General features: G+C 32.3%; 4 protein-coding genes across 5 annotated transcripts; all 4 read right to left on the bottom strand.

Moving 5' to 3' along the window:
- Positions 1–2,671: 2,671 nt before the first annotated feature.
- On the bottom strand, positions 2,672–3,844 carry LOC105649553 (VQ motif-containing protein). The gene has a single exon (XM_012236226.4). The coding sequence runs from the start codon at positions 3,693–3,695 to the stop codon at positions 2,892–2,894; it is 804 nt and encodes a 267-aa protein (XP_012091616.1). The 5' UTR covers positions 3,696–3,844; the 3' UTR covers positions 2,672–2,891.
- Positions 3,845–9,421: 5,577 nt separating this feature from the next.
- Positions 9,422–10,863, bottom strand: AGP31 (arabinogalactan protein 31). Its single transcript, XM_012236225.4, has 2 exons — positions 10,314–10,863; positions 9,422–9,888 (listed from the first exon to the last, which is right to left on the bottom strand). The coding sequence occupies exons 1-2, from the start codon at positions 10,798–10,800 to the stop codon at positions 9,590–9,592; spliced, it is 786 nt and encodes a 261-aa protein (XP_012091615.1). The 5' UTR covers positions 10,801–10,863; the 3' UTR covers positions 9,422–9,589.
- Positions 10,864–18,743: 7,880 nt separating this feature from the next.
- Positions 18,744–20,341, bottom strand: LOC105649551 (transcription factor bHLH162). Its single transcript, XM_012236224.4, has 3 exons — positions 19,733–20,341; positions 19,200–19,547; positions 18,744–19,117 (listed from the first exon to the last, which is right to left on the bottom strand). The coding sequence occupies exons 1-3, from the start codon at positions 19,850–19,852 to the stop codon at positions 19,031–19,033; spliced, it is 555 nt and encodes a 184-aa protein (XP_012091614.1). The 5' UTR covers positions 19,853–20,341; the 3' UTR covers positions 18,744–19,030.
- Positions 20,342–23,002: 2,661 nt separating this feature from the next.
- LOC105649550 (Protein kinase superfamily protein) lies at positions 23,003–26,914 on the bottom strand. 2 transcript variants are annotated; one of them, XM_012236223.4, is made up of 4 exons: positions 26,761–26,914; positions 25,249–26,111; positions 24,538–24,993; positions 23,003–23,536 (listed from the first exon to the last, which is right to left on the bottom strand). In XM_012236223.4, exons 2-4 carry the CDS (start codon positions 25,999–26,001, stop codon positions 23,258–23,260), a joined length of 1,488 nt encoding a protein of 495 aa, XP_012091613.1. In that variant the 5' UTR covers positions 26,002–26,111; positions 26,761–26,914; the 3' UTR covers positions 23,003–23,257. The 2 variants fall into 2 exon arrangements, with proteins under 2 accessions (XP_012091613.1, XP_020540998.1); XM_020685339.3 differs by lacking the exon at positions 26,761–26,914 and having other exon boundaries at positions 25,249–26,691.
- Positions 26,915–27,310: the final 396 nt, after the last annotated feature.

The following is a 27,310-nucleotide window of genomic DNA, read 5'->3' as shown; positions in this document are numbered from 1 at the left end:
AAGAATATTTCAAAATGACGTGGACGCTTGTAATCGTACAACATTGTTCTCTCTATATATTTATTAATTAATAATTTGGCGTGAAGGCCCAATAATTCTCCTAATTGAAAAATATGTAGAATAATACATATTTGGGTTGTGGTCCAATTTTGCGGCCCAAGTGCCACTAAAATCTTCGACACTTGTCCAGGATTCACACCCTGATGCAACTCTGATCAGTCTGGTCCGAATGGCAAAGCTCATATCCTAAAACTGTTAGATCGTTATGTTCTGGGCTATAGAAATTGGAAAGGATGTTCCAACCTGAGATCTATCTGTCTCAAATATAAACCTTTGCTATTTGAGGAGAACTCGAACTCTGAGATTTCCATTTCTTATATAAATAATTATCTCTTTTTGTTCATATGTCTTTATCTAAGTGCATATATTTTGTTATTTAAAATCTGCCAGATCTTATTCTGGATGATTTAATTCGTGTATAAAATCTTATCAGTCGTACAAAAAAAGTCTCATCGTTGATAATTCTATAAAAAAGATAAAAGGTATTTTCTTTTCTTTTCTTTTTCTCATCTTTTTGATAGTGGGAATAAACGCATGCTTGCAAACTTTCCAAATGTTGAGTAATGGGCGGGCACCTTTCCTTTCAGTCATCCATTGCGTTTTATGTGAATTTCTTTACACATCAATCATAGAGGACATTTGCCTGTGGAACCCTTTCTTTTTTTTTTTTTTTTTTTTGTTTTAATCAACCATTCTCCGCCTCCATACTTTATCTTAAAATTATTTTGGTCCGCTTAATTTGGTTCTTCCTTTAACCTCAATAGTGGGTTAAATTTATTATTCTACTAAAAAAGAAAATGAAAGTTGATTAATTTGCTAAGTATGATATTTTTATCATCTGACTATTTCCATGCAAACGGGTAAAGTTCATTTTCATTATTAATTCATTAAATTAGCGGAAACCATGTGAAAGTTTGACTTGGAAACGATAGGGAATGAGAAGGGAAACCATCAAACGGCATATTCAAACTATTTTTGATAACTATTAATTATTTTAATAGTTAGTAGCTATTTGAATAACTTATCATAAAATATTAAATATTGTAAAAATTAACTTTTTTTTTTTTATAAAATTGTTTAAACTAAATCGTAAAAAACTACTTAAAAAATTGGCGAAGCCAAAAAGTAGTCTCCAAACAGTGCATATGAGAAAGTTTCAAAATTTTGTCGAAGATTGGGCCCACCAGCCCATAATATAAGTCTCCTAAAACCAAATGACCATTGAAACAAACAAAGACAGACAAAACAAAACACCTAAGAGAGAGAGAGAGAGACCTGTTTTCTGGCTTTTCCTAACTTAAAATCACTCTTATGTCTTATTTTTCTTTGAATTCTTTCATTTCATGATCACAAGTGCCCACTTCCCCCACCACTTCACTTTCACATGTCCCCATTTACAACATTTCTGGTCTCCTCTGAGTCAACAAAGTAGACTTTAAAATCAAGTGGTTGTTATATTCAAAGAAGGAGGAACTACCTTTGCATGATTGCTTTTACAGCAATTCAAAGCTTCCTGTATATTAAAGTACCCTCTCTCTCACAGGAAACTTAAATTACTCTTTTCTTCTTTTAGTGGGTTGCAATGACTCCCCATACAAACATATCCTACGGCTCAAAATTTCTCCAATCTACAAATCCATGTCCACCTTACTTGCTCCAATACAATAAACTATCATCCTTCATCTCAAATTCATATTCTAAATCAACTTTAAAAATAATGTCAAGACACTTCTGCTGTTATTTGTACTGTTCGATGGCATAATATCTATATTTAAAATGTTAATTCTCTAATCTTGCTGCCTATGAATGAAAGTGAGAAAAACAGCTGACTGTTGCTATAACGGTTAAAAATTACTACTATAATAACTAATATTATATAATTGGAATGGGCAAAACCTTTAGATGGAAAATTATTTTTGAGGGACCCATCCAATATCTAATGGTGAGTTAGTTTTAATACCACATTAGTAGAGCAAGCTTGAAAAGTTAAGATTTAAGAGTAATGAAAAATAAAAATTTAAAAAAAAAAATCCTGAATGCTTCCAATACAAGCACATAGAAGACGGCATCTTTTCCTTCCACTTCAGAAAACCCAAAATATAAACTAGGGCTGGTTCAAGATTCCTTGCCCATTTATCTACTCTTTCCTTGACAGCTAGCCCAAAGTTGCTTTTGCCATTTCATACAAAATTCCCAAATTTTTTTTTCCTTTTCCATTAAACACCTCCCTCTGAGTGTGCACTTCTTACAAGCAATGCCTTATTAATGCTTGTAGAGTAACGGAACTGTTTTAGATTTCAGTTATTCATTTTTGCATTTATTGAGGGAAGACTGAAAGGGAGAATGGTCAACAAAAATTATAGCCATTCATTGAAATTAGCCCTAACCCAAAAAATAAAAAAAAAATAAAAAGAAATAGAAATTTATCATTTGTTCAAGTTTGACCAAATTTCAATCTAATTTCATAATTGGATTGATTTTTAGAGATTTAATTTGAGATTTTTCATGCCAGAGAGTAAAGATTTTATATTCATATTAGGGTCACGATTTTTTTCCCATCTCTCTAGCTTGCTCAACTTTCTCAGCAACCAAACACTTCAAAAAAAAAAAATTCCCAGAAAATATGAAACTAGAAACTTAAATAAAAGGTTAATTATACAATTGAAGCAAAGATCCTCTCATTCTCTGCAAATATTTCAAATTACAATATTATATCTTTCTCTTTCTCGCTTTCATTGCCATTTCCATAATCACCATCAATGCCAACAATATATTATATAAAAATCTTACACAAAACAAAAAAAAATTAAATAAATAAAAGATGCATTTATTCAAGATGAAGGATTTGAAGAACCTGACACTCTAGGGGACGTGACCGGAAAGAGCGGCAACAACCGTGGCTCAGCTTCTCTCGGTGTGGTTGCCGGCGATGGATGCAAGTAAAAGCCCTTCTCTTTGATTGCTTTCTCCTCTGCGTCAGTATCTACTAAATGACCATTCATACTAATATTATTGTGAATTTTGTTGGAATTATTCAAGGGACTGTAGCAATTAGTATAATTTGCTGTTCCAGATCGGTCAAACGGGTCGGGTATTAAGGGAGTAACCGGACTCAGAACGAGAGCTGGGAAATCAAGTATGCTAGGAGAGAGGATCTCGGGTTTTCGAGGCGAGAACCCGGAACTGGGAGGAGCAAAAATTGGATTAAGGGGGTTGATCTTGAGGTTTTTGAGAGAGTTTCTGCGTTCATAAAGTTTGAACCCAGAGGATTGGTTCTTTTTAGGTATGGATTTGATAGGAGGGATGTTATGGGAATGTGATTTAGGCGATGGGTCGGGTTGGGTAATGGCCGCAGCAGTGTTGGTGGGTTTGGGTGATCCGGTTAACATTTGCACGACTTGTTTGAAAGAGGATGTATCCGCTTGGACGAAGGTAGTTGGGTAAGGGTTAGCTGATTCGGATCTGGTGATGGCTTTGGGAGAGGGAAGTGGTGGTTGATTGCCATGGAGTCCATTATTAGTGGTAGTGGTGGTGGTGCTGCTGCTGTTGCTGCTACTGGTACTGCTATGGCTATTAGGGGAGGGGATAAGAGATTGTGGGTTGTGGTTTTCTTGGTGTCTTGATGAGGTTTCCATTGATGGGTGTGATTGAGTGATGGTATTGCTCTCTATTTTGCTTTGATTCTAGCTCAACAGAGAGGGGGGAGAGAGAGGAGAAGAAGGAGAAGGAGAGGGACTTTTGAAGAGATGAGATGAGGGGCTTTGTTACCTTCTTTGGTTTGGTAAGAAATGTTTTGGTGGGCACTGAGGGCTTCGAAGTTTCCTCTTTGATTTTGTTGAACACGCGCCATTTTAGGCTATGTGCATGACGCTCCAACGACCAGTTTTCAATTAAACATGTATCTGCCGACTGCCAAGTGTTGTTGAACAGCAATTCATTTGGTTTTCGCAAAAGAATTTAGAATCAATGGTCGATTGGTCTTAAAACAATCGAGCAAAGCTCTAGATTTGATTCTTTTTTTTTTTTTTTTGGTAGAAGTTAGGAGTTAGGTGTTTTAGTTAGAAAAAAAAAAGATAAAATAAAAATATTCGTGGTAATATGAAAAAATAAAAATAAAAACAAAATGTGTAATGTGGTTTTATATTTTTTTTATTTTAAGATTGTGAAATTTTACTACTAGAAAAAAAAATTTTGTATTTCATCGTATTAATATTAGTATTTACACTAAAAATACATTGAGTTACATTTTGTTAGGATTAAATTATATTAAGTTTTATCATGTGCATTAAACATAGAGTTAATGTTCAATACCGCTAATTTATATTGATATGACTTTGACATATAGCCATTAATTAAGTATCACATATTAAAATATTAAATTCTTAATTGTTCTATTTTTATTAAAAAAATTAATTCCCGCTTTGAAATAAGAAAATATAAAAGCATAAATCACTTTTTAATAAATTAATGAATTTAAAAATTCGATTCTGTTTGTGCACTTACCAAATAATGTCGCCAATTAATTAAGTTGATAAACACTGTTGCTAAGGATTTATTATCCATTCGTTAGAGCACAGAAGAAAGTGATTTCTCATAGTATTTGAAAGTGATTTCTCATAGTATTTGTCTTGACAACAATACGTAATAAATACTTTCTTTTCCTTAAAATCTAAATATTATTTAAATTTATAATGACTCTTTTGGCCCTATTCCACAGCAGCAATTGAAATAATGTTTAGTGTTTTAATAGTGTTGAAACACGGTATTAATTAATTATAACGTTTGCTAATACAATATTTACCCTAATATTTAGAGTTTGAGACAGTATTTTATGAAACGTTACATTCATTAACACTTTATAATTTTTTTATGATACTTATACCTATCACTTTTCTTTACTTTGTCTCTCACTTTTATATATTTTTTGTCATTTTATATTAAACAGCTAATCAAACAGTTATTTGTAGCAAACACTTTTATTTTAAACTGCTATATAATCTTTAACCACTAACAGTTAATATTTAACAGTTAACCACTAATAAAATAGCTAACAGCTACTAAAATAGCTTTTATTTCAGAATTTGATGATTTTAACGGCTTTTTCAAGGGGACATGATAGTCAAAATTAATCCATAAAAAACTCATCATCCATTTAAACATCACAAGATATAATTATCTGATTGATATTTTAAATTTTATTAATTTGAATAATATTTTTAAATAAGTATATTTGATCAAATTATTTTGCCCAAAAATTAAAATTAATAAATTTACTCAATAAAATAATTGTAAATATCCGTTCAATTAATATCTTTTTCATTTGCTAACTTTTTATCGACTTTTATTATCTTAGCGTTGATTCTCTTAAAATTCATAAAAGTTCTTTTGACTTTCATTACATTGACGATGACTCTCTTAAAATTCATAAAAGTTCCTTATACTCCACCGGTCTCATAAATACAGATTCACTCTCTTTCAATAATTTATTTCAAATTATAATCATATATTTCATTTTCAGTAAAAAATAATTGTATTTGTTTTCTATTATACTCTCTATTTAATATGCATCTTTATGAATAAATATTTGCTAGATTTACTTTCCTTTTTTAAATTTATTTCAGTCATATTTTCATTTTTTAAGGAGAATAATTTTTGTAATTTTCTATTTTACCCTTATTTAATATGCATCCTTGTCAATAAATATTACCCAAATATTGGTACCATCTACGTTAGCAAATTGCAAAATTTTTTATTATCTTAAATTTTATATCATATAATGTTAATATTAATATAAAAACGTATTAAGAAAAATTATAATTTTACCATATTAATTATATTTCGTTTTTTTAGATAAATTAAACGGAAAGTGAAGCGACGCGCTAAGGAAGAGAATGGTATGATGGGAAAGGAAAGTAGAAGTGGTAACATGCCATTGGTGGTGCGTGGAATTTCAGACAAAAAAGGGTGGGGCCAAACTGTTCTGTGCCTGTGAGAGAGAAGAGAAATCGTCAAAAAAGGATTCAACATTTTGCATTGACTTACACACACCCCATGAGTCTGACTCGGCTAACCCATTTTCAATATTCAATTAATTAAAATTATTAAATATTAATGGGCCCCTCCCTCCTCCTTCTTGGTGAGGATACATTTAATCTCTAATAACAACAACTAAGCATATAATCCCTAATTTTTACATTAATTAATATTAATAAAATAAAATTAAATTAAATTAATTATCTTGGATTGGATTTAGATGCTTCCTAGGTCCAAGTCCAACCTCTCCTTCAATTCAATAATTCCTATTTTGCCCCCTCTGTCGGTTCCATATTACATTATGTCAATCAATCAACCTATATCACAAATCATATGGTGTGTTTTTCGTCTATGTACAAATTATAAATATAAAGTACAACTTGTTGTCCCCACTCCCTCTCGCAATCTCGTTTGATCTTTGGACAAATATCCTCAGATCATCTCGTCTCATCCTCGTAAATCTAAATCAACAAACATTTTTATTTCCTTTCAACTGTAAGAATCAAATTATCTTCCAGCTTTAATTTGCTCTTTCCTGTTCAAATGGGTTCTTGAAAATAACATTTAAATTGCTAAAAAATGTCCTCCTTTATCACTTTCTCAAAGGGTTGTTTTCCTTTCTCTTTTATATATGATATATGCAACTTTGGGTTTAGCGATGGTTGACAGGCACACATTTAGCCGCAAAAATAGACTTTTAACTAGGATAAAGTCTAATTTAGCTCTTGAATTAAAAAAAAAAATGTGAAAAATGAATTTTCAGGTCATTTTCATCTAAAATCGTTAGGTGATAATGAATTTTTTTCACTATAATGTTGATTTTAATAATTATTAATTGAAATTTTGTTATTCAGTAACTTCTCACTTGTCAGTCTGCCCTCCTCCCATTGGTATGCACTAGAGAGCTGAATCTCATTCCCAATTTTAATAAATTAGAAGGAAAAAAAGCTGCTATAAGGTGAAATAAAGGGACACCCAATTCAATGTAAGTAAAGAGATATTTAAATAAAAAAAAAATTAAAAGTGGATTGAAAGTGGGAGATGCATATATGCATGAATAGGGCAATTCTTTAATAATATGGATTCCAATAAAATTGAATTGCATGATTTGAATATAAAGGAATAGAATCTTGGAGGCTATTCATATTATAATAGAAGCAAAATTAATGATCATATCTAATTTAATCCATTATTAACATTTGATGGGTAGACAATGAGGAAAATTGGTGGTCTTGGGTGCTACTAAACATGGGTTGGTTTGACCACTTGGATGGTTTGATTAGGATGTTTCAACCATTGGATACAGCTTCAATGTGAAGATATCTTTCCACTTGGTCCTTAAGTATTTGATTTATTTGTTTAGGAGATGTATCAGATTGCTCATATTTGGCAACAAATCCAACAATCACCTCATTTATCCTATATTGATAAATGAAGACATAAATGCATTAACAACTAGCTTTTGATTTTGGATTAAATAGATATGGACCGTTTGATATTACCACAGAATATAAGAAATAAGATTATAGACGATAAACATATAATAAAAGAATGACTCAAGAATAATTAGCCAAGCATCTGATCATGAATGATCAATGTGTTAGAATTTATAGAGATTTATTCCTAATGTCTCACGCAGGATCATAGCGTTGCGATCCTCAGCCCCACGATAGTAGAGCCCGACCTAATGCATAATGGAATGCTATTGTAGAGAATTAATTATGAATCAAGCAGGAGAATTATCAACACCTTTACCACTAGACCACCGCCTCAGGTGGTATATCAATGCATTAGCGGTTGATCTATTATTTCTTACACACATGGAAACAAAATGATCATATATTAACATTTACACCCTTGTTCATAATGGTCCTTATTTTCTTTTTAAAATAACGGAAAATATTTATTTTTTAAACACTTAACAAATCAAAAAATATTATTTGCTATAGAAGTTCTTATACCACTGTCTCACAAAAATGATTAATGAGGAAATAAAATAAAAATGACTTTCGTTTTGTTTTTCTTTTTTTTTTTTTTCCAAAATAAAATTAATTTTGAAATCTCATGTGAAATGGAATTATAAATCATGGTGACATCATCGGATTCAACACCTAACCCTTGACTATAACCCAAAAACAAAAAATGAAAATTCCAAAAAAAAAAAAAAAAAAAAAAAAAAGAACAAAGCCGTTTCAAGTTAACGAGTCCATTTTGAAGTTCCAGTTCAAGGGCTTATATATATCCGTTAGGCCCAGCCCAATTTTAGTAATCAAATCTGAAGTAATGTCCAAATCTGAGAAATCAACCTACCGACTGATGGAAAAATAAATAAATAACCAAAGAGGGGTGGAGATGGGAATATTTTATTTCTTTTGTTGAGAATATTTTATTTCTTTTATAGACTTACCTGACACGAATACAAATTAATCTTATATGTAGACTTTACAGAACGGTTTAAAAATAAAATACAATTTACTTTCTATCAAAAGCTCGCTAAAAGTTCACATATGCATAAATTTAAAAAAAAAAAAGAAAAAAAGAACGCAATCCTATTCTGACATTACAAATTGGAATTCACAAAATTTAAATATACATTGGAATAGACATGAATTACATAATAAAAGGTAATTTTTCCATTTTGTTTTTAAACCAAATTTCATAACATATTATTGGAATTAGAAGAAAGGTAAATGGACAGTGTTTTAAAAAAATAAAACATGGCTTATAAAGTAAATCACATATAAGTTGAAATTTACACTTTCCTTTACTGGGTTACGAATGGCAAACGAGTTGAAATTACATATAAGTTGCTGACAAATTACAAACAAGTCCCTAATATAATAAACAATATTCTATTAATACTACATATAATTTGGGTTTTGACTTTAATTGTAAAGTCTCCAATTTTTTCATATGTAAAAATAAAATAAAATTAAAAATCGGAATATTTGGAGAAAATTCCTACAAGGTGGGCCATCATATATCTATCACCTGGATTAGCTGGAACCCATAATCGGGGCCCACTCAGGGAATTATTGATGATTAGCCATTCGCCATATTTTTACAAGACCCCATTCGCCACAGAAATAAAATTAGTACTCCAAATCAAATTAAAAGAAGGCCCAATGCCATGCTTTGTCTTACTCATTTTCAGAAAACAATTTCTTTTCAACAACTTTTTTTTTAGGCTCCCGCTTTGGCAGGATAAACTTTTTCTAAAGGTGAAGAAAAATTAATTAGCAGCCAAGTGAAGTGAGCTAGCAGGATAGGCTTAACCCAAAGGTGACTTGCTACTACCGGTTGTAAAACCTACAGTAAGATTAATCACTGATCTAAAGATGCTAATACTATCATTTATTTCCCACAAAGATGAATTAATACATCGACACACTTACAGCCGAAAGAAGCACACTATAATTAAAGTAAGACTTGTTGGGACATTGATTCATAAATTTAACTTCACGAGTACATAACACATTATTGGTTATTCATTAATTTAACGAGGGCACTTGGGTTCAAAGGCAAATGGTCCAACTGTAAACAGAACAAACGGAAGCTTATTTGAAATATATTTCTTCTCCGGCCTCAACAAGCCACCACTAACTCCGCCGTGGAGGTCGGTTGGCTTGCTGCAAGCGGTGTTTGGTGCAGAGACTAATGACACCTTGCATTTGTGGGCCCCGAAGTTGGTGATACTCTTTGGTGCTTCAAGGAAGAAGTAACCATTTTTGTCCGTTGTAGCCTTGGCTTCTAGTGGGTATTTTGTATTATTGCACTGCAGTTTTACTGTTGCACCTGTCATAATATTTCAAAAATTGACATGCAAATAAAGCATAGTCAGTCAGTAATTACTGGTCAAAAGCACAAACGTGATTCTCAATGCTTTTGCTTTTACAGTTTGAAAATGGTCACGGAGTGAAACATAGGGTTCCATTTACGACAACAGCTCATGTACCTAAAAGAGAGAGCAAGCTATTGGTCTTACATGCACCTAGAAAAAAGGAAACAACTTTCTTTCTTGCTCAAATTTCAATCTTTAACCAACCAATGCATGAAGATGAAGTCTTTCAAAATAAAATTTTAAGAAAAACGAACATTTTCCATGAAAATGCACATCCAAGAAATTAAACAGTTTCACATATACAGAATCATAAAAGAAAAGGAAAATAAGAGCAATGTGTAGTCAAGACTTCAATAAATAATGTCAAGAACTGACTTACCAGAAAGTGGTGAAGCTCCCAAGAGAGTTTCAACTCCAGAATATTTGCATGACTTGCAATAAACAACCCCTTGCACGGAAACAAAGCTTCTTTCGAAGTGGTAGATCGGTGCCTCAGCTGGTGGTTTAACTGGTGGGTGTGGGTGTGGATGTGGTAATGGCTTTGGTGGTGCAGAGTGTACGGGAGGGTGAACTGGTGGTTTAACCGGTAGGTGTGGTTTTGGAGAGTGCATGGGAGGCTGAACCGATGGGTGTGGGTGTGGGTGCGGCTTTGGTGGGTGAACGGGTGCATGAGCTGGAGCATGCATGGGAGAGACAACAGGGGCATGACTCGGTGGGTGAACATGGTTGTGGTGATGGTGATGGTGGTGATTCGGTGGCAAAGCTGGGATAGGCGACACAGCTTCTACCTCTTCATCGCTAAAAGCAGTGAAGCATAATAGTGAAACCTGCAGCAGAACAAGAGCTTTAGCTACGCCAAGCCCCATTTTTTTTTCTTTCTTTAATGGAAGCTCAAACAGAGAGAGAAGGGAAGATGGTGAAAAGAAGACTGAAAACTGAAGATTTTATAGCACTTAAGCCGTAATTCTCTGCGGTTTTTCTCGATAAAGTTTGGGTTTTTTTTTTTAAAAAAAAAAAATTGTGGGGTAGGTTACTGCTGGCTCTACCAGAGCTGGGCAAGTCTAAAAGATAACGGTCTAATGTTATTAAGACTATTGTTCAAAAAGGACAAATGGAATTGATTTTCTTCCTTTTTGTGTAAAAAGTATAATATCAATGGGTCCACATATAAAGCTCCCCTTTATGAGAAAATTCTAGACCATTAATAGTTGATGTTTCTTGATAATCTCTTCATAAATTAACTCAAGTCCATACTATTGAATTCTTAATCCACTTTAATTTAATCAATTTACTTGGGTTTCTCTATCCAGCTTGCATAAATTTCTTCAAAAAATATAATTATGGCATAATCTTTTCCTAATTAATCTACATTTCACGTGTAATCTTGTAATTTAAAATTAATTTAACTCTAATAAATAATCAATTTGGTTGAAATAAAATCACATAGGAATAATTAATAAATTATACCGAACAACTAAAGAATTATATTTGTCTGCACTAGATATCGAATCACGAGTCAGATCAATAAAAATAATTTTTTTAATATATGATTAGAAATATTTTTAATATTTATTGAAAATCAGTAAAAATAAAAAGAATTTAAAAACCTTTTATGAATCCGCTCTAGATGTAAAATTGCAAGATGCCAGTAAGTGGCGATAGACATGAAGTACAGAGTTCACATGGAGAGGTTAGGGGAGTTGTGCACATTTTGCAAGGCAATGGAGAAGTTTCCAAGGACTTCGATACCTCAACTGTGTTTACTTTCTTTTTACTGAATCAATAAACATTGTTTTCGTTCTTTGTTTTGGATACTTCAATGATATATTTGGTTAAAAAGCAACCAATTCTGCAGAAGAGAGCGACTTCGGCCAAAGAGAAAGCTAAACATCAACGGTCCCCTAGTAATTCTCCTCCCTTTTTTTTTTTTTTTAATTTCTTTTTCTATTTTTCAAAGATAATTCTAATATTATTAAATTAAAAAATTTTTGAATTTATAATCCAACCAATTTAGGTTTGAGCTTCTCCTTTAATTCCTCAATTATAATTGATTTGATTTCGATTGATTTGCAAGTGAAAATAGTTCATCAAGTCTCAAAAATTTGACTCGGCGAGAAATTAAGTAAAAAGCAACTGAACTGGCGAGACTTGACAAGGGCACTGTATGTTACGGGAGGCTCATAATTTTGAGGATGTAGTGCTCATCGGTGAACGTCTTGCTTAATCATTCCATTCCAATCAGCGGGGATAAATTAGCGTACAGTAACTTTTGAACGTTATGGAATAGATTTTGGAGGCAGTTTTTTTCAAATTGGTTTATTATTTTTGCCATGCTCGGCAGAAAATGACAAGGGCATGCTTACAAATCTTTGGGCCGTACGCCACAACCTTTGCTCCCCAGAATAGGGTTAAACTTTCAAAAGGTTTCCTTTTAAAATTGTGATTTTGAAAAGTTGGTAATCCGATTGATGTATAAATATATATATATATATATATATATATATATATATATAGGTAGTAATTAATTTCAATTTTCCACTCAAACTATAATATTGTGCCAGTTAATTTCAATTTTCAAGTTAGGTTGGATTAAAATAATTGGATAAGTTAAGTTTTTTTCTGATATATTTTATTATAACAAAATAAATTAATTTCGCTGAAAAACAAAATAGAAATAGAAAAATAATAAAATTACAATTAAAATAAGCAGTCAATTTTTTAAATAATAATATATGAGTATTTTAAAGGTCTTGAAATTATAAAAATATTAATTATCTAGCTAAAGTAAATGTATAGTCTAAGTTTTTTTCAATCAGCAAAATAAATCTATTTTATTATATTAATTAAATTATAAACTTAATTTATCCCAGCAATCGAATTGGAATATTTTTTCCACGTATAGTCATAGTTACTTTCCAGAAAGTCCTGCTCCCCAAATGGGTTGCACTCTCAAAAGTTTTCTTTTCTTTTTTAATCTTAACAAAGTAGAAATTATAAATATAATTAAAATTCAATATCGTCAGGAATCATATAAAATTAAGTTATATATATATATATAGGTTTCATTTTTTATTTTTATTTTATTTTTAATTTATATTATCTATAATTAATTGTGTATGGACAGGATTAGACAGTCATCATTAATTATTTTCATTTAATTAATCATACCTTGCTTACCGTGCAATCTTATATGTTGGTTTTCTTATTTCCTCCTAAATTTTTGATGCGTCAAACATGCATTTTTTTTTGGGTACAAACAGCTTGAAAAATACTCCACTGCCAAAATTATGATCACGTTGCCAATAAGTAAATCTCATTTAGCTCAAAAAAGAGATCTTATATAAGCTTTGATCACTGTGGAATCAATAAGATAAGATTTAATAACACAAATGCATATATTAATGTGCCCTAAGTCAAACCATGTGAAGCAATCCATCAGTAAATAAAAGCTTACTCTATTAATTATGTTGTAATATTTAATTAGATGTTTAATTATGTAAATGATTAACCACGGGAAGGTGTCTATTTTTTTTTTAATTTTTATTATCCGGTATCTAAAATTTAATGTTCCAACTAATTCAGTTTGCACCAGACAGATTTATAAAAGGGAATTTGTATTTAGGATCCGAACTCAAATTTATAAATAAGGAAGAAGAAATCTTTATCTTCGCATCTTATCTTTAGGTAAATCCACATTGCGGGCTTTTCACGGGCTCCGGCAAACTGTTGATTCCAATGTAGATTGGGCTGGGCTTAACTTTCCGCAAACGAACTGGACGAGGATTGAAAGATAAAGGGATTGCAAAAACACAAAACTAACTAAACCCACGACGTAAGCTTCCCACCTCCATGTAAGCTGTCAATACACCAGTATTTTTGGGACTGCATTGCTTTGTTGCCAGAAACAATAAAATAAGCACAAATTCATACAATTTAAGCAACTAATGTAGAATAAGAAAATCTGCAGATCAAATGCAATCTGCACCACACAAACAATCAAATATTTAAAACTGTTTCACTCAATTTCTATATTGGAAAACAAGATTAGAGCTTTGTCATCATCAGCATCATAGCATTTAACTGAGTCGAATTTGATAATGTCTTAACATTAATTATTAATCAAACATGTTAATTCTGCCTGAGGCATACTTCTGAGTAGAAATACCAAAAATGGGAAAAATATATACAAATGAAATCATTCACCTCCAAGTGGTCATGGACATGGTGGGTGCTAAACGCAATTTCAAGGAACTCAATCGTTAGCTTTTGACCAGTTTCTTACAGGAAGACGACCTTAAAATTAACAAAAGACAGGTGATTACTGATAAGTTTCAAATTACCTTTTTTTTTTTTTTTTTTTTTTTTTTTAAAATTATCTACTTGAAATATTTAACGTGAAAATCACCTACTTTATACTCGATATGACGTCATTTCCATGACGTCAGTCATTGACCCCACCAAAATCCCACTAACAAGAACACGACTTGACCTAGGCATGGCCACGGTTCCGGAACCGGCGGTTCCGGTTCCGGAAAAGCTGGAACCGGAACCGAACCGAAATTGGCCGGTTCCGGTTCCGGTTTGGAACCGTCCGGTTCCGGTTCCGGTTCCGATCCGATTACAAAACCGACGGTTCCGATTGGTTTTCCGGCGAATCGCATAATTTGAAATTTTAAATTTTTAATACCGGTTTAAAAAAAAAAATTATATTAACATAAAAAATTTAAAAATACTGTTAAAAAATTTTAAAATATCAAGACCAACTAAAAAAAAAATTATTTGAACATAAAAAATTTAAAAATACACCTAAAAAATTTCAAATTTTTAAGACCGGTTTAAAAAAAAATTTGAACTGATTTTTTTTTTTTTAAGTTTGAACATAATGATTTTTTTTAAAAAAAAATTTGAATTGATTTTTTTTTTTTTAAGTTTGAACATAATGATTTTTTTTTAAAAAAATTTGAACTGAATTTTTTTTTTTTTAAGTTTGAACATAATTTGAAAAAAAAAAATGGGCTTGAACTTAATTTTTTTTAAAAAAAAAAAAATTAAGTTGCCTACGTATCCTCTTGGGGTTTAGAGGAATCAAAGCCCACGTAGTTCTTACTTACCTTATATCAATGTCACCCCTTTTACCTTAATCGCTATTTGCACCACCGGTTGATGTTCCCGTTGAGGACCCATCGTATAAATCAAATAAATCTTCATTTTCGTTTGGATTTTCTTGGGCTCTTAGTTCGGCTTTGGTCCAATCATCCACGCACGCTTGTGCTTCTAATGAATCGGGTGTCATACGAGATCGTGTTTCATCAAGTATGTTACCTCCTTGACTAAAAGCTTGTTCAACCGCAACAGTGGAGACCGGAGCTGCTAAAATTTGTTTTGCAAGTAAAGAAAGAATTGGAAAAGTATTTGCGTGACGACTCCACCAATCTAAAATTGGAAAATCTGCATCTGCATAATCATCACCAAACTCAAAAGAAGTTGTTAGATAATTATCAAATTCTGAAATAGAATTGGATTCCCTTGTTCTTTTTTGTCTTTGCAATAAAACTTGTTGGGCAACACCAACACCACTTACCCTTTGTGTTGAAAATTGTGGAATATTAGATTGAGAAGAAGTAGAAATAGAAGTAGATGTAGATGAACTAGAAACTTGAATAAATTCATTATATAATTGCATAATATTTTGTTTAACTTCATGCATTACTACATTTATATTAACATTATCTTCTACATCAAGATTTAATACATCATAATAAATAGTCAAATAATCACATAATACATCCATTCTACATCTAGGATCAAATACAATAGCAACAAGATAAAGAGGTGGTATATTTTTAAAATAAGATAACCATTTTTTTTTCATTGAAAAAATACAATCTTTTAATAAATCATCATTTTGAAATTCTTGGAGTGCAGTAACAATATTAATACACATAGGTAAAAATAAATTAGATGTGGGATAATAAACCCCACTAAATTTATAGGTAGCATCATTAAAAATTTTTAAAATATCTAAAATTTTTGCACAAATGTCCCAATTTTGTGGATATAAATTAATATCCTCAATATTATTAGTAACAAAAAAACATAATAATTCTTTATAAGAAAAAGACTCGTTTAGTAATTCATATGTTGAATTCCAACGAGTTGGGACATCCCTTGGAAAACGTTTTGGTCTTTTATTATTTTCTTTACAAAATTTAGCCAAACTTTTCATTACTTGGGGATGTGTCCATAAATATGAAATAGCTTTTTTAATTGGAGAAATAAAACAATCAAGAATTTTTAAACCATCTTGTACACATAAATTTAAAACATGGCATGCACATCTTATATGAAAAAATTTACCACCAATATTTGGTTCACAAATTCTTTTAAGTTCAATAATAGATCTAGTATTTGCAGAAGCATTATCAAATGAAATTGAAAAAATTTTTTTTTTCAACTTATATTCATCTAAAATTGAAACAATTACTCTATAAATATTATTTGCAGTATGTTTATCATCAAAAACACGAAAACCAATAATTCTTTTTTGAATTTTCCAATCATCATCAATCCAATGACATGTAATACCCATATAAGAATGCATTTGCCAATGATCACTCCAAACATCACAACAAATTGAAACACGAATTTTCAATTGAGAAAATAAAAGCTCTAATTCTTTTTTTCCTTTATTATACAAAGAAATAATAGTTCGTTTTACTGTATTTCTTGGTACTCTTTTAGCACAAGGATTTAAAGCTTTTTGATAATAATTATTAAAACCTACTTTTTCACCAAAACTAAAAGATAAATGTTCCATAGAAATCATTTTTGCTAATTCTTCTTTTTGTATTTTTTCAGAATATTTAAATAAAGAAAGGTTAGAAGTGTACCCGGAAATTTGTTGTTGAGACCGATCAACTCCTATTTTTGTTGGATGTTTTGCCTCCAAATGCTTCCAAAATGATCCATAGCCGCCCGCTTGTTTAAATTTATAAGATTTTCCACAATAATTGCAAATTACATCATACATTTTCTCACCTTTGAATTTTTTTGTGAAATGAATGGAGAATATGTCGGAACTTTGTCTTGCTCTTGTAACAATTTTTGCTCGTTGCTCTTGCTCTTGCTCTTCATCTTCTTGAAATTGCTCATTAAATTCGGATTCTTGAGTTGGAATATCCAAATTTTCATTTGGAAAACCCTCAAAATTAAATTGGTCGGGAATCATATCATAGATGTCGTTTGTAGGGATAGATGATTCTCCAATTTTTCCCTTGCCCTTACCCGAATTTGAGTTTCCTCCACTTGCCATTATATGATAATAAAATATAATTTGGAAAATTGAATAAAAAAAATTAGAGAGAATAATTACCTTAATAAGAGATAAATGTTGAGTAGAGAAAAATAAATGAATAATATAGAGTTGAGTGTAGTATATTGTAGAGAGAGTAAGTAGAGAGTGTAGTATATTGTAGAGAGAGTAAGTAGAGAGAGTTGAGATTTTTTTGTAATGAATTTGTAAATAAAATGAGGTATTTATAATAAATCCAAAAATTCATTTTTCCAAAAATACCCTTCAAACTAGCCGTTATGTAGCCGTTTATGACAGTTGGGAGGGGTAATTAAGACATTTAACAACAAATTTAAAAAAAAAAAAAAACAAAAATCTGACAGTTACAACGGCTAGAACCGCCGGTTCGAACCGGTTCGAACCGGCGGTTCTAACCGGCCGGAGAACCGGCGGTTCCATTCCGGTTCCGACCGGTTCTATGGAACCGCCGGTTCTGGTTCCACATTTGCTGGAACCGGAACCGAACCGGAATTTTCCGGTTCCGGTTCGTCCCGGTTCCGGTTCTCACCGGTTCCGGTTGCGGTTCCGGGCCGGTTCGAACCGACGGTTCCGGTTCCCGGAACCGCAATATGGCCATGCCTAACTTGACCTAAGAAACGTTTTCCACGACATAGTTATACAAGGAAGAGGCAGCAGCAGAAGTGACCAATCTTAGAGAAACGTCTGCAGCTCTCACCACATATTTTATTTGCAAAAGTAAGGAATCACATACTGTCGCTATCTTGCTTTAGAATTTTTTTTCCCCCAATATTATCAAGTTTAATTGATTAATTAATTCTTGGTAACTAATTCACATCCCACCTATAAAATGACTCAATGAATAAAATTGAATTTCTTATGAATTTTACAGAGACCAATCATAATAATAAAGATGTTTATTTATAAAAAAAATTACAACTTCAAGGGACGATTAGTGTTTTGAAAAATTTAAGGTGCCATAAGAATAAAATTTTAAAATTTAAAGATAATTTTATGCATTTAAACTTCAATTTAATTAATATACTCTGTTACCCTACATATTGACATGTCATTTGATGAAATATTTCCTCAAGTTGGATGAAATTTTCCTGAAAACAAGTCTTAGAAATTATACTATTAATTTATTATTAATTTAAAATATGAGTATCTTATTAACATATAAACAATTTATAACCTTTTTTGAAATTTTTGAAGTCATAATATCTCTCTTTGGTGTTCTTGAAAATGTTACATGATCTCATTATTAAGAGTAAAATTGTAATTGATTTAGAAATCATAAGATAGTAATTTATGATTATTACATTTGTATTTGTTCTCCTATTATAAATAATATTCAATCACAAGAAACACAAATGGGACTTTTTATATGTTTTGGGTTTCACAATAAGTACTGCAAAATTAAAGATTTCAAAATTTCAGTAGCAGAATATGTTAAAAGCACTTCAATAAGATATATATGAAGTGCTTAATTAACCTATATGAAACCAAAATAACCATTTCTATTATTGGTGTGAGAAAGAAACATGGAATTGCATAAAGGGACAAAGATGGCAGTTCCAAGCAACAGTTCAAGTTAGATCTGTCACCTTGCACATCAAAAACCCTAGTTTGATCTACAATTAATTGATTTAAATTACATAATAAATAATTAAATTAAAAAGTTCTAGATGTTAATTACCTTAAGAAACTAATTAGCTCAAGTCCATGGAAAGTGTAAGAACAATGTAGATCTAATCCTGACACTCTCTCCATTAAAGATTCAAACTTCAAAATGGATTATTAGCATCTTGAACCAGCTTCTTTAACCTCTCGGAAATCCTTGCAGCTCCGCAACTGTGGGTAGAATCACTTATCTGCAACAATTAATTGATTTTAATGAAAAAGTAATGGCAAAAAATTAACATAACCACCTTTTTATTACATAATATATTGTACCTTGGAATGTATTGTGTGAAAAACAGTATCGTTAATTGCCGAAAAATTAGCATTAACAATTTCAGCCCCTTCTTCATGGAGAACACGAATAGTCTCATTGAACATGAACTGACTATCCAACCCAGTTATTAAAACTATCTCCAGAGCTGAACCCATTTCATGAATCTCAATTTGTGGAGATCTTAAGTACTGCATTGTTGTTCTACTACTACTCATCAAGCTTGCCTTATTTTCCATCTCATTTCCCGTTAAATTGTTTTTCCTTTCCTTCATTTTCTCCAAGTTTGTCTGCAACTTCTTTATATACCTCGCTGCCTCCTCTAGCTGGTCAGGCAATGACATGGGTTCCTGCAACCCCATAAAAAAATTTTTCTAACAAAATCAATAGATACATTTTTAAAAAACACTCAATTATTAATTTATAACCAAAAAGGTCTCAACTTTGACTTAGAAGTACTGAAAATGCAGATTTTGTATGATAAGTTAAAACAAAAAAGAAAAAGAAAAAGAAAAATTGAAAGGGATAAACTAACCCGGGAGGTTTGATGGGGCACAAGAGAATTGAGCTTAGAGTAAAGAGCCTTCATTTGATTTCTTCTATTCCTTTCAATGGTTTTCCTATCAGTTCTTGAAGAACTAGGGTTGTTCTCCATCAAAGAGGCAACCACAGTAGCAGTCAACAATACACACAACAACACGAGTACTTAATAGAAAGGAAAAATCTGAAACTGAAAAAATTATTAGATGGATGCAGCTGGTGATTGATAATTATATTGATGGCGTAAAAAGAAGCAAAGACAAAAGTTAAAATAATATGATTGGTTCATGTTGGAAAAAGTTTACGGATTTCAGAGGGTTGGGGGGGTTCCTCATATGTTTTACCATAGGAGGTTACGTGGACCTTCTTTCACCACTCAATTTTTCTCAACCAGCAAGAACAACAACCTTATGTAACTACTGTTTCAATTTAATCGCCATCTCTCCCACGTTGTAAATTTTTGTGGAAAATCTTTGCCTTTGGATACTATTGTTCCCAAAACTATTAATTCTTAAATCAAAAATTAAGAATGTATTTGTACCAAGTTTAGCTATAGAATTATCTATAGATATATAATAGATTGAAAAAAATGCAGAAACTTCAAGAGCACTACATCAAAAAGAGACTGTCCTATAGGGTTATTGCCTAGACAGAGAAAGGGTACGTTGGCCCCTTGAGCGACTCTGTGATTAGATGGGGTCATCTATTATCTTATCACTTTGGACTTTAGGGTCCATACAGGAAGATGATCAGACACATTTTCTTGCTTTCAAATCCTAACAGACATGGAACCTCACTGTTTCTACTTTAATTTCCTGCGTCAAAGGAAAGGGACAAGTCATAATTCTTTGTAAAATGTTATTTATATTTCTAAATTCTACTGTCAATGTTTGTTACATTATCTTTTTACTCCGTATATACTGATTTCTGAAAATTAAAATCCAGAATATGGAAAAGAGAATGCCATTTGTAAGATTAAGAATCTTATTGGAGAACTAGAACATGAAGGAGAAAGAAAAAATCATATGCAAAGGACGTACGGGCTGAGCTATATATATGAACCACAAGTGCAGTTTTTGTTTTTTTTTTTTAAAGAAGAAAAAAAGGAAAAGAAAAAAGAAAAAAAGAACTGTAGAATTGAAATGATTCTTTGAAGAGAGAGATCAGCAAGCTGCCTGTAAGCGGCAAGCCATGTGAATATTTGTGTGGTGTAAATGGGTATTTGATAAAAGAATGGGAAGACAAGGACTTATGATCTTTAAACAACGTAATATATATATTATGTGTTTCACTTTTCTAATACCATATTCCTATTGGATCACAATGCTTGCTTCAAAGTTCATTTTAAGCATTTCCTGTTACCTATGTTTTGCTTAAATTGAAAAAAGATCAATCATTTTCTCTAACTATATTCATGTCAGATTTAGAATTTAATTATTTCTCAAAAAAAAAAAAGGTTTATAATTTAATTTTAATTACCAACTAAAAAATCAAGAGTAAGATTGAACTCTCTCTCAATTAATTAATTAATGTGATTATGTCTAAGACTAGTGATACAAGTTTCCATTGGCATTTTATTATTTATGACTAGAATTATTATAATTATTCCCAACACAAACAAAGAAAACTTACTTTTTACAAAATCAACCTAAATGGTTGAGAAATTGTGTTGAAAAATGATGTTTGTTTGGTGTTCAGACTTCAGACGTTCCAACAGAGATTAATCATTAAATTAATTTGGTTAATTTGTAAAACAAGGAATATATTTATTTGAAAATTTAGTGATATTAATCATTACCTCAATCACCATCAATCATAACCTAGTGGTAAGTGAATATACGATTTGACAATAAATTCGAATTCAAATTTCCTCTCCAACTAAAAGAAAAAATGAAATTCGGCCCAATTTCTTTTGTTAACGAAAATTTATTCTCTTAATATATTCCCAATATTTTTTTTTTAAAAAAAAAGCGATATAGTATAGCCCTTTAGGAGTTAATACACTCTTGTTCATACCACAAAACAAATGGAGTCCGAATTGGATATTCTTAGTATTTCTTGTTTATTTTAATTTCAATTTTTTTTAAAAGCCTTTGAAAAATCTTTAGCTTTGAAATTCAAAAAGCAGGCTTTCCATAGCATTACAAGGCAAACCCAAGTACCCAATGGGCTTCATCTAAAGTTGGCCCACTTGATATAAGATAATAGATAGTCCAACAAGAAGAAAAGTCAAATATGACAACATAAAATTGACAACCATAACAATCCAATTCCAATTACATCACTTCAAATCTGGACCACATTTTCCACCATCATCTCTTACTGGTTTCATTGCATCTGTCCATTTTTTAAGAGCCACCTAATCCATAGATAGTGTTGATTGACTTTACCGTTTTTTTTTTTTCTCCTTTAAACGTAGATGATCAAGTTAATAATCACGTTTCACAGTTAATTGAAAATGGAGATCCATTGCACCTGAACTGTACAAAACAGACAGCTAAAACAGTACATACAGATCATGAACAGACCTTCACTCAAGTTGGGTGAATCCCATAAATGTTGGTATAAGGAAATAATTAATGTTAGGATATTTTTTTCCAGTGGAAATATGGATAGACGTCTGTATCAAGAAACTTAAAACCCTAAATAACATAAAAGAATAAAGCAATGAACAGTTAGAAAAAGATTGGATGATCCCACCTGCACCCTCAATCATCATTGATACAATTATCCCCTGTCCCCTGCTTCTTTCTTTGTTGATTCTTGTACCCTATAATTCAATACAACCAACAAACTAAACAACAAGATAAATAAAATTCGATACGGTCGCATCCAGATACTGTATTTTGCATCACAAAGCAAAAAATCAGTGTAGGAAGAAAAATTAGCTATCGCAACGAAAATGGTGACAGATCAAAAGAAGATAATGAAATAAAAAATGGGAAAATGGAAGGGGGACAAGAATAATGAAGACATAAAAACCATGTAGCCGCTATATATGTATATATATATATAGAATTTGTTCAACCACAAGATACATGAGAAATACTACATTAACTTATTTCTGTTGAAGCACAAGAAACACTAAGAAAACAGAATCTCTTTATGTTCAGCATTAGAGTGCAAGCATCTTGTGATAATATAGTATACTCCCGTAAGGAATAGCAAAAGTAATGCCAAAAATATCAGTTAAAGAAAAGGGGAAAGATAAACATTTTGTCTTGGGAGAAATCCACCATTAGGAGAGCCATATCAGCTTTCTAGATTTCTCAAAAAGAACTTTCTTTTTTTCCATCTCCGAGTGCTTTTACAATTTTCAAAATACCCAAAAATGTAACAATTTGATGTGTGTATGTATATCTGTGAAGGGAAGACATCTTTTTCACCTCAATGGATGCCTACCAATCTATTAATTCACTGTCACATGAATGTGACATAGAAGAGTACAAATAACGAGGCTTACGAAACAAACCTTTTAATTACAAGTAACCTGGTGCACTACAAAAGCCATAAGAGAAACTCATGTGAATTTAGGTTTAGGGGTAGGGGTGGGGGAGCCACTAGGGTGCACGGGACCAAGCTTTTGAATCCAATGAAGAAGACCTTTCTTGTGATCTTGGAAAGTTGGGTTTTGTACCAAATTTAGAGTCCCATCACGGGCAAGCGAAGACTCAAATTCCTCTAATACCTTCACGATTTGCCAAAATTCGGGCCTCTTCTCAGGTTGCAAGGACCAGCATTGCTCAATTAAGGCTCTCATGGCAGGAGGGCAGTCCCGTGGTACAACAGGTCTCAAATTCTGCAAAGAGATAACAGAACTGATTTAGAAAAACGGCAAAGAAATAGGAAATAAAACAAATCAAAAAGATATTGCTTTGCTAATTCCAGTCAAACCATTCCAATATTAACTCTGCCAATAGAAAAATTGAGATTTCCAGCATAATAAAAAGACCATTAAATCTTTCTTTGGAACCTTCACATAAGTAATCCTATAAAGAACAATATCTATAACTATAACAAGCAAGAAATAGACATTTCTTATCAAAGTAGATTTCACTAGATATACTTTATTCCAAAAGGAGTAGAAGCTACTTTGTCTTAATGAGGTATAATCACAGTATAATTGGTATTTATGCTATTTATAACAGTAAGTTTTTATATGTCCCTTCATCTCATCATCAGAAGTTTCCTCCCCAAATGCTATGGAATACAAATATCTTTAATGATGAATTTTCATGATAGCATTCCATCTAAAAGTATCTTACACCAAGAAAATTGGACCTCTAAAAGCTCCAGCATCGAGCCATTGGGAAAAAAATGTGAAAGGCAGCAAGATACGATATTTTGATCATTAAGTCCAATCTATAAGCTTATTGTTGGATAACAACTGACTGGGCATGATTAATATGTTGTGGGGATCCCAAACCCCCTACTCAAAGAGAATGGTAACAGCTTACATCTAAACCCACCCCGCCCTTTTTCTTTGGACACCAAACCACTGTATAGATGTGAGAGATAATAGGACGTAAGAAGAATTTAATGAAACGAGTGGAGAGTCAATTGCCCTTAAAACTTTGGCTGCGATTAAGCAAAACCCTAGAGTTATCAGCAAGCTCAAATTAACCAAACCTTCCATGCAATCTAGTTGGGGCCAGCTCATAGATTCTGCCTCCAGTTTATTGATTTTTGGATTGCATTCATAGAAGTTCTACTGCCTTAGCTACATATCGATTAGAAGACAGAGATACAAGATGGAATGAGATGGGCAAAATACAGTTACAACGGGGGAAAAGAATTTACCTTGTTTACTACGGCAAAAGCAGCTTGTATGGGATTCATATCTTCATAGGGAATTGTTCCTGCCACCATTTCCCATAAAATGAGCCCAAAACTATACACATCGACCCTTCTCCCATAGGATTTCTTTTTTATCATCTCAGGTGCCATCCATCTATAAGTTCCTGGGTCATCAGCTAATGCATCACAATATGCCTCCTCACAAGCTATACCAAAATCAGCAATCTTTAAATGAAACTCTTGATCAATGAGAACATTCTCAGGCTTAAGATCTCGATGAATGACACCTTGAGAATGTATATATTCCATTCCACGAGCAATGTCCAGAGCAATTGCAATAAGCTTCGGCAAGGGGAGCAACTTATGTTCAAGCTTGTGCAAGTATGCCCTCAAGGAACCTTCTGATAAATATTCTGTTATGACACAATAAACTGCTGGCTTTTTGCATGCTGCAACAAACTGCATTAGCAGATCAAAATGCCTATAAGCACTGATTCATGAAAAAGCCATAAACTTACTCCGCTAGTTTTTAACCATAGTTAAAAGTGCATGAATATTGTTTGCCAATCAGATAATCCATAATTTAAAAAAAAAAAAAAAAAATTCCAACACCAGCAAAAGGAAAGGGAAGTTGGAATGACCTCCCTGTTAAATTCCATAAACAGATAACAAATCGAACAACCAAGATAAAGAAAAGGAAATGAATTCAATTACCCTTATGACATTAGGATGGTGAAGGCGAGATAAAAGCGTGACTTCTCTGTCGTATTGATTCTTTAATCTAAGGGCTAAAGTTCCATTTTCATCATCATCGGGTGCTCTGATAATTTTAACTGCAACAGGCTCATCCTTGTATACACCATGGTAAAGCCTGCTATGTGCTCCATGAGCAAACCTGAGCCCCAAAAACAGCTGGGACATATCCACACTAAATTCATCAGCCGCTTCCACGGCATTAACTCTACCTCCAGCATGGTCAAAATACTTTGTCCAGGCAGAATCCTTCTTGCCCTTCGATTTTTCATGACCTTTCAAGTGCAAAAGAGGGCTTGAATTTGATGAAGTATTAGTCGACTTGGTTTCCGATGATTCCTTGTGGAAAAACTTTCCCATGATTCCCTTATCGTGATCTTTCCTGCGAGGATGTGGAGTTGAAAATCTCTTCCTATCAAACCTTGCTTCCTTAAAAGTATCAGAAAGGGTCGTTTCAGGCAAAGGAGATAAAGATCTCTGCTTGTTGGTGATTGGATTTCGCTGAATCTGAAAATCACTAGTAACTGATGATCTCTGAGTGGGAAAGGAAACGGATTTCTGATAAGGAGAGGACTTTCCAGGCCTTGATTTCAGCCCAGCATTTCTCTCAGACGGAATGGATAAAGGAAAAGACACCAATCTTGAAGAATCTAAACGATGACATACCGTATGTGAAAACTTTGTCCTCCTAATCCAAGAACTATCTTCTTCCATTTATTTTACCTTTTGGCTTCTTTATCCCAGTAATTCAAAACTTGAAACCCTAAAACAAATTGCTACACCCACAGATTTCCTCAACCAAACTTTACTGTCTTCTTCTTCAGCTGGATAAAAGAAGAAGGATTGAAATGCAGAAAGCAACTTGCAAAACTCAAGGAAGCAAATTTTCCATAAACCATTAACGATTGAGCTTTAAAAATTCAAATTTTTTGGGTCCATGAGAATCAACAAACCATTCAAACCCATGAAAGTAAATCAAGAAATACACCAGGACAGATTTTAATCCCTTTTCCATAATAACTAAAATCCCACCTAACCTATCATAATCCATCAACAAAAAAAAAAAAAAAAAATTCTCTCACACCATCAAATCCATTGATCATTACCACCAAACCCAACCTCTGGCCTCATGAACAGAACCTTTTTTCTAAGCTTCAAAGTCAAAATAGCACCTTCCGTAGAAGCCTGGCAAATCCCACAATGGGCACCCCCAATGGCCAATAAACAAATATGATTAAAAAAATTATTCCAAAAAAAAAGTATCCTCAATTATTTAGGAAAACAAAGAAACACCCATGATTACATCCCCATTAAACTCTGGAAAGAAAACCAATCATTATGTCAAAACAATCATTCACACAAATAAAATCACAAAAAATAAAAATGACCTCAATATATACAAACACTAACCTGGAATAAAGAATCGGTAGAAAGAAAGAAATAAATAAATAAATAATGGAGGTTAGTGCTTACCATTAGGAAGGCACATAGCTTTCAAACAGTAGTGACGTTATTCTCCTTTAAAAAAAAATCCTTCTTTTAAAGGGCTCTATACTTATTTGTTGCGTGCATGAGAGAGAGAAAAAGGAAGAAAGGATTTTTTCTTTTTTCTTTTTTTTTTTTTTTTCTTTTGTGGAGATAGAAAATTGCCGTAGATGGAATTTCGATATGCTAAATCAGAGAATATAAAAATACGTATCGTATACGGAGACACCGTAGATTCCCGTGGACCCGATATTTTTGGTGAAGACTGAAGGGAGGAGGTGGGGCCGAAGATTAGAGATTGTGTAAGTGGGTGGTGGTTGGGGGCCCACACATTAAAAGTCAATTAAAAGACGTTGTCTATTGTTTTTCTTTTTCTTCTTTGTGTGTGTTTTTATTTTAATATGTAGTTTTTCCGTTATTAATAATTTAATTTAAAAATAGGTAAGGAATCCAAGTGTCATAATCGGAGAGAATTATATTAGGCCGCTACAGTTAGATGGTACGGTTCGCACGGATTCGTTTTTATGCTGTTTGGTAA

This window comes from Jatropha curcas, chromosome 11 (assembly GCF_041381405.1).
Source record: "Jatropha curcas cultivar XTBG-Jc1 chromosome 11, XTBG_Jcur_1.0, whole genome shotgun sequence".
NCBI classification, from domain to species: domain Eukaryota; kingdom Viridiplantae; phylum Streptophyta; class Magnoliopsida; order Malpighiales; family Euphorbiaceae; genus Jatropha; species Jatropha curcas.
Note: the sequence above shows the minus strand (reverse complement) of the source record. Positions and strands in the feature narration are given on the sequence as shown.

Bases quoted from the DNA above. Each gene is read 5' to 3' on its own strand.
- LOC105649551 (XM_012236224.4), bottom strand. From the start codon at position 19,852: ATGGAGAACAACCCTAGTTCTTCAAGAACTGATAGGAAAACCATTGAA. The intron at 19,548-19,732 runs GTTAGTTTATCC...ATGGGGTTGCAG, and splicing joins TGCCCCATCAAACCTCCCGG to GAACCCATGTCATTGCCTGA. The intron at 19,118-19,199 runs GTACAATATATT...TAATTGTTGCAG, and splicing joins TTCACACAATACATTCCAAG to ATAAGTGATTCTACCCACAG.
- AGP31 (XM_012236225.4), bottom strand. From the start codon at position 10,800: ATGGGGCTTGGCGTAGCTAAAGCTCTTGTTCTGCTGCAGGTTTCACTA. The intron at 9,889-10,313 runs GTAAGTCAGTTC...ATATTATGACAG, and splicing joins GGGAGCTTCACCACTTTCTG to GTGCAACAGTAAAACTGCAG.
- LOC105649553 (XM_012236226.4), bottom strand. From the start codon at position 3,695: ATGGAAACCTCATCAAGACACCAAGAAAACCACAACCCACAATCTCTT.
- LOC105649550 (XM_012236223.4), bottom strand. From the start codon at position 26,001: ATGGAAGAAGATAGTTCTTGGATTAGGAGGACAAAGTTTTCACATACG. The intron at 24,994-25,248 runs GTAATTGAATTC...CTGCTAATGCAG, and splicing joins ACCATCCTAATGTCATAAGG to TTTGTTGCAGCATGCAAAAA. The intron at 23,537-24,537 runs GTAAATTCTTTT...ATCTCTTTGCAG, and splicing joins CTTTTGCCGTAGTAAACAAG to AATTTGAGACCTGTTGTACC.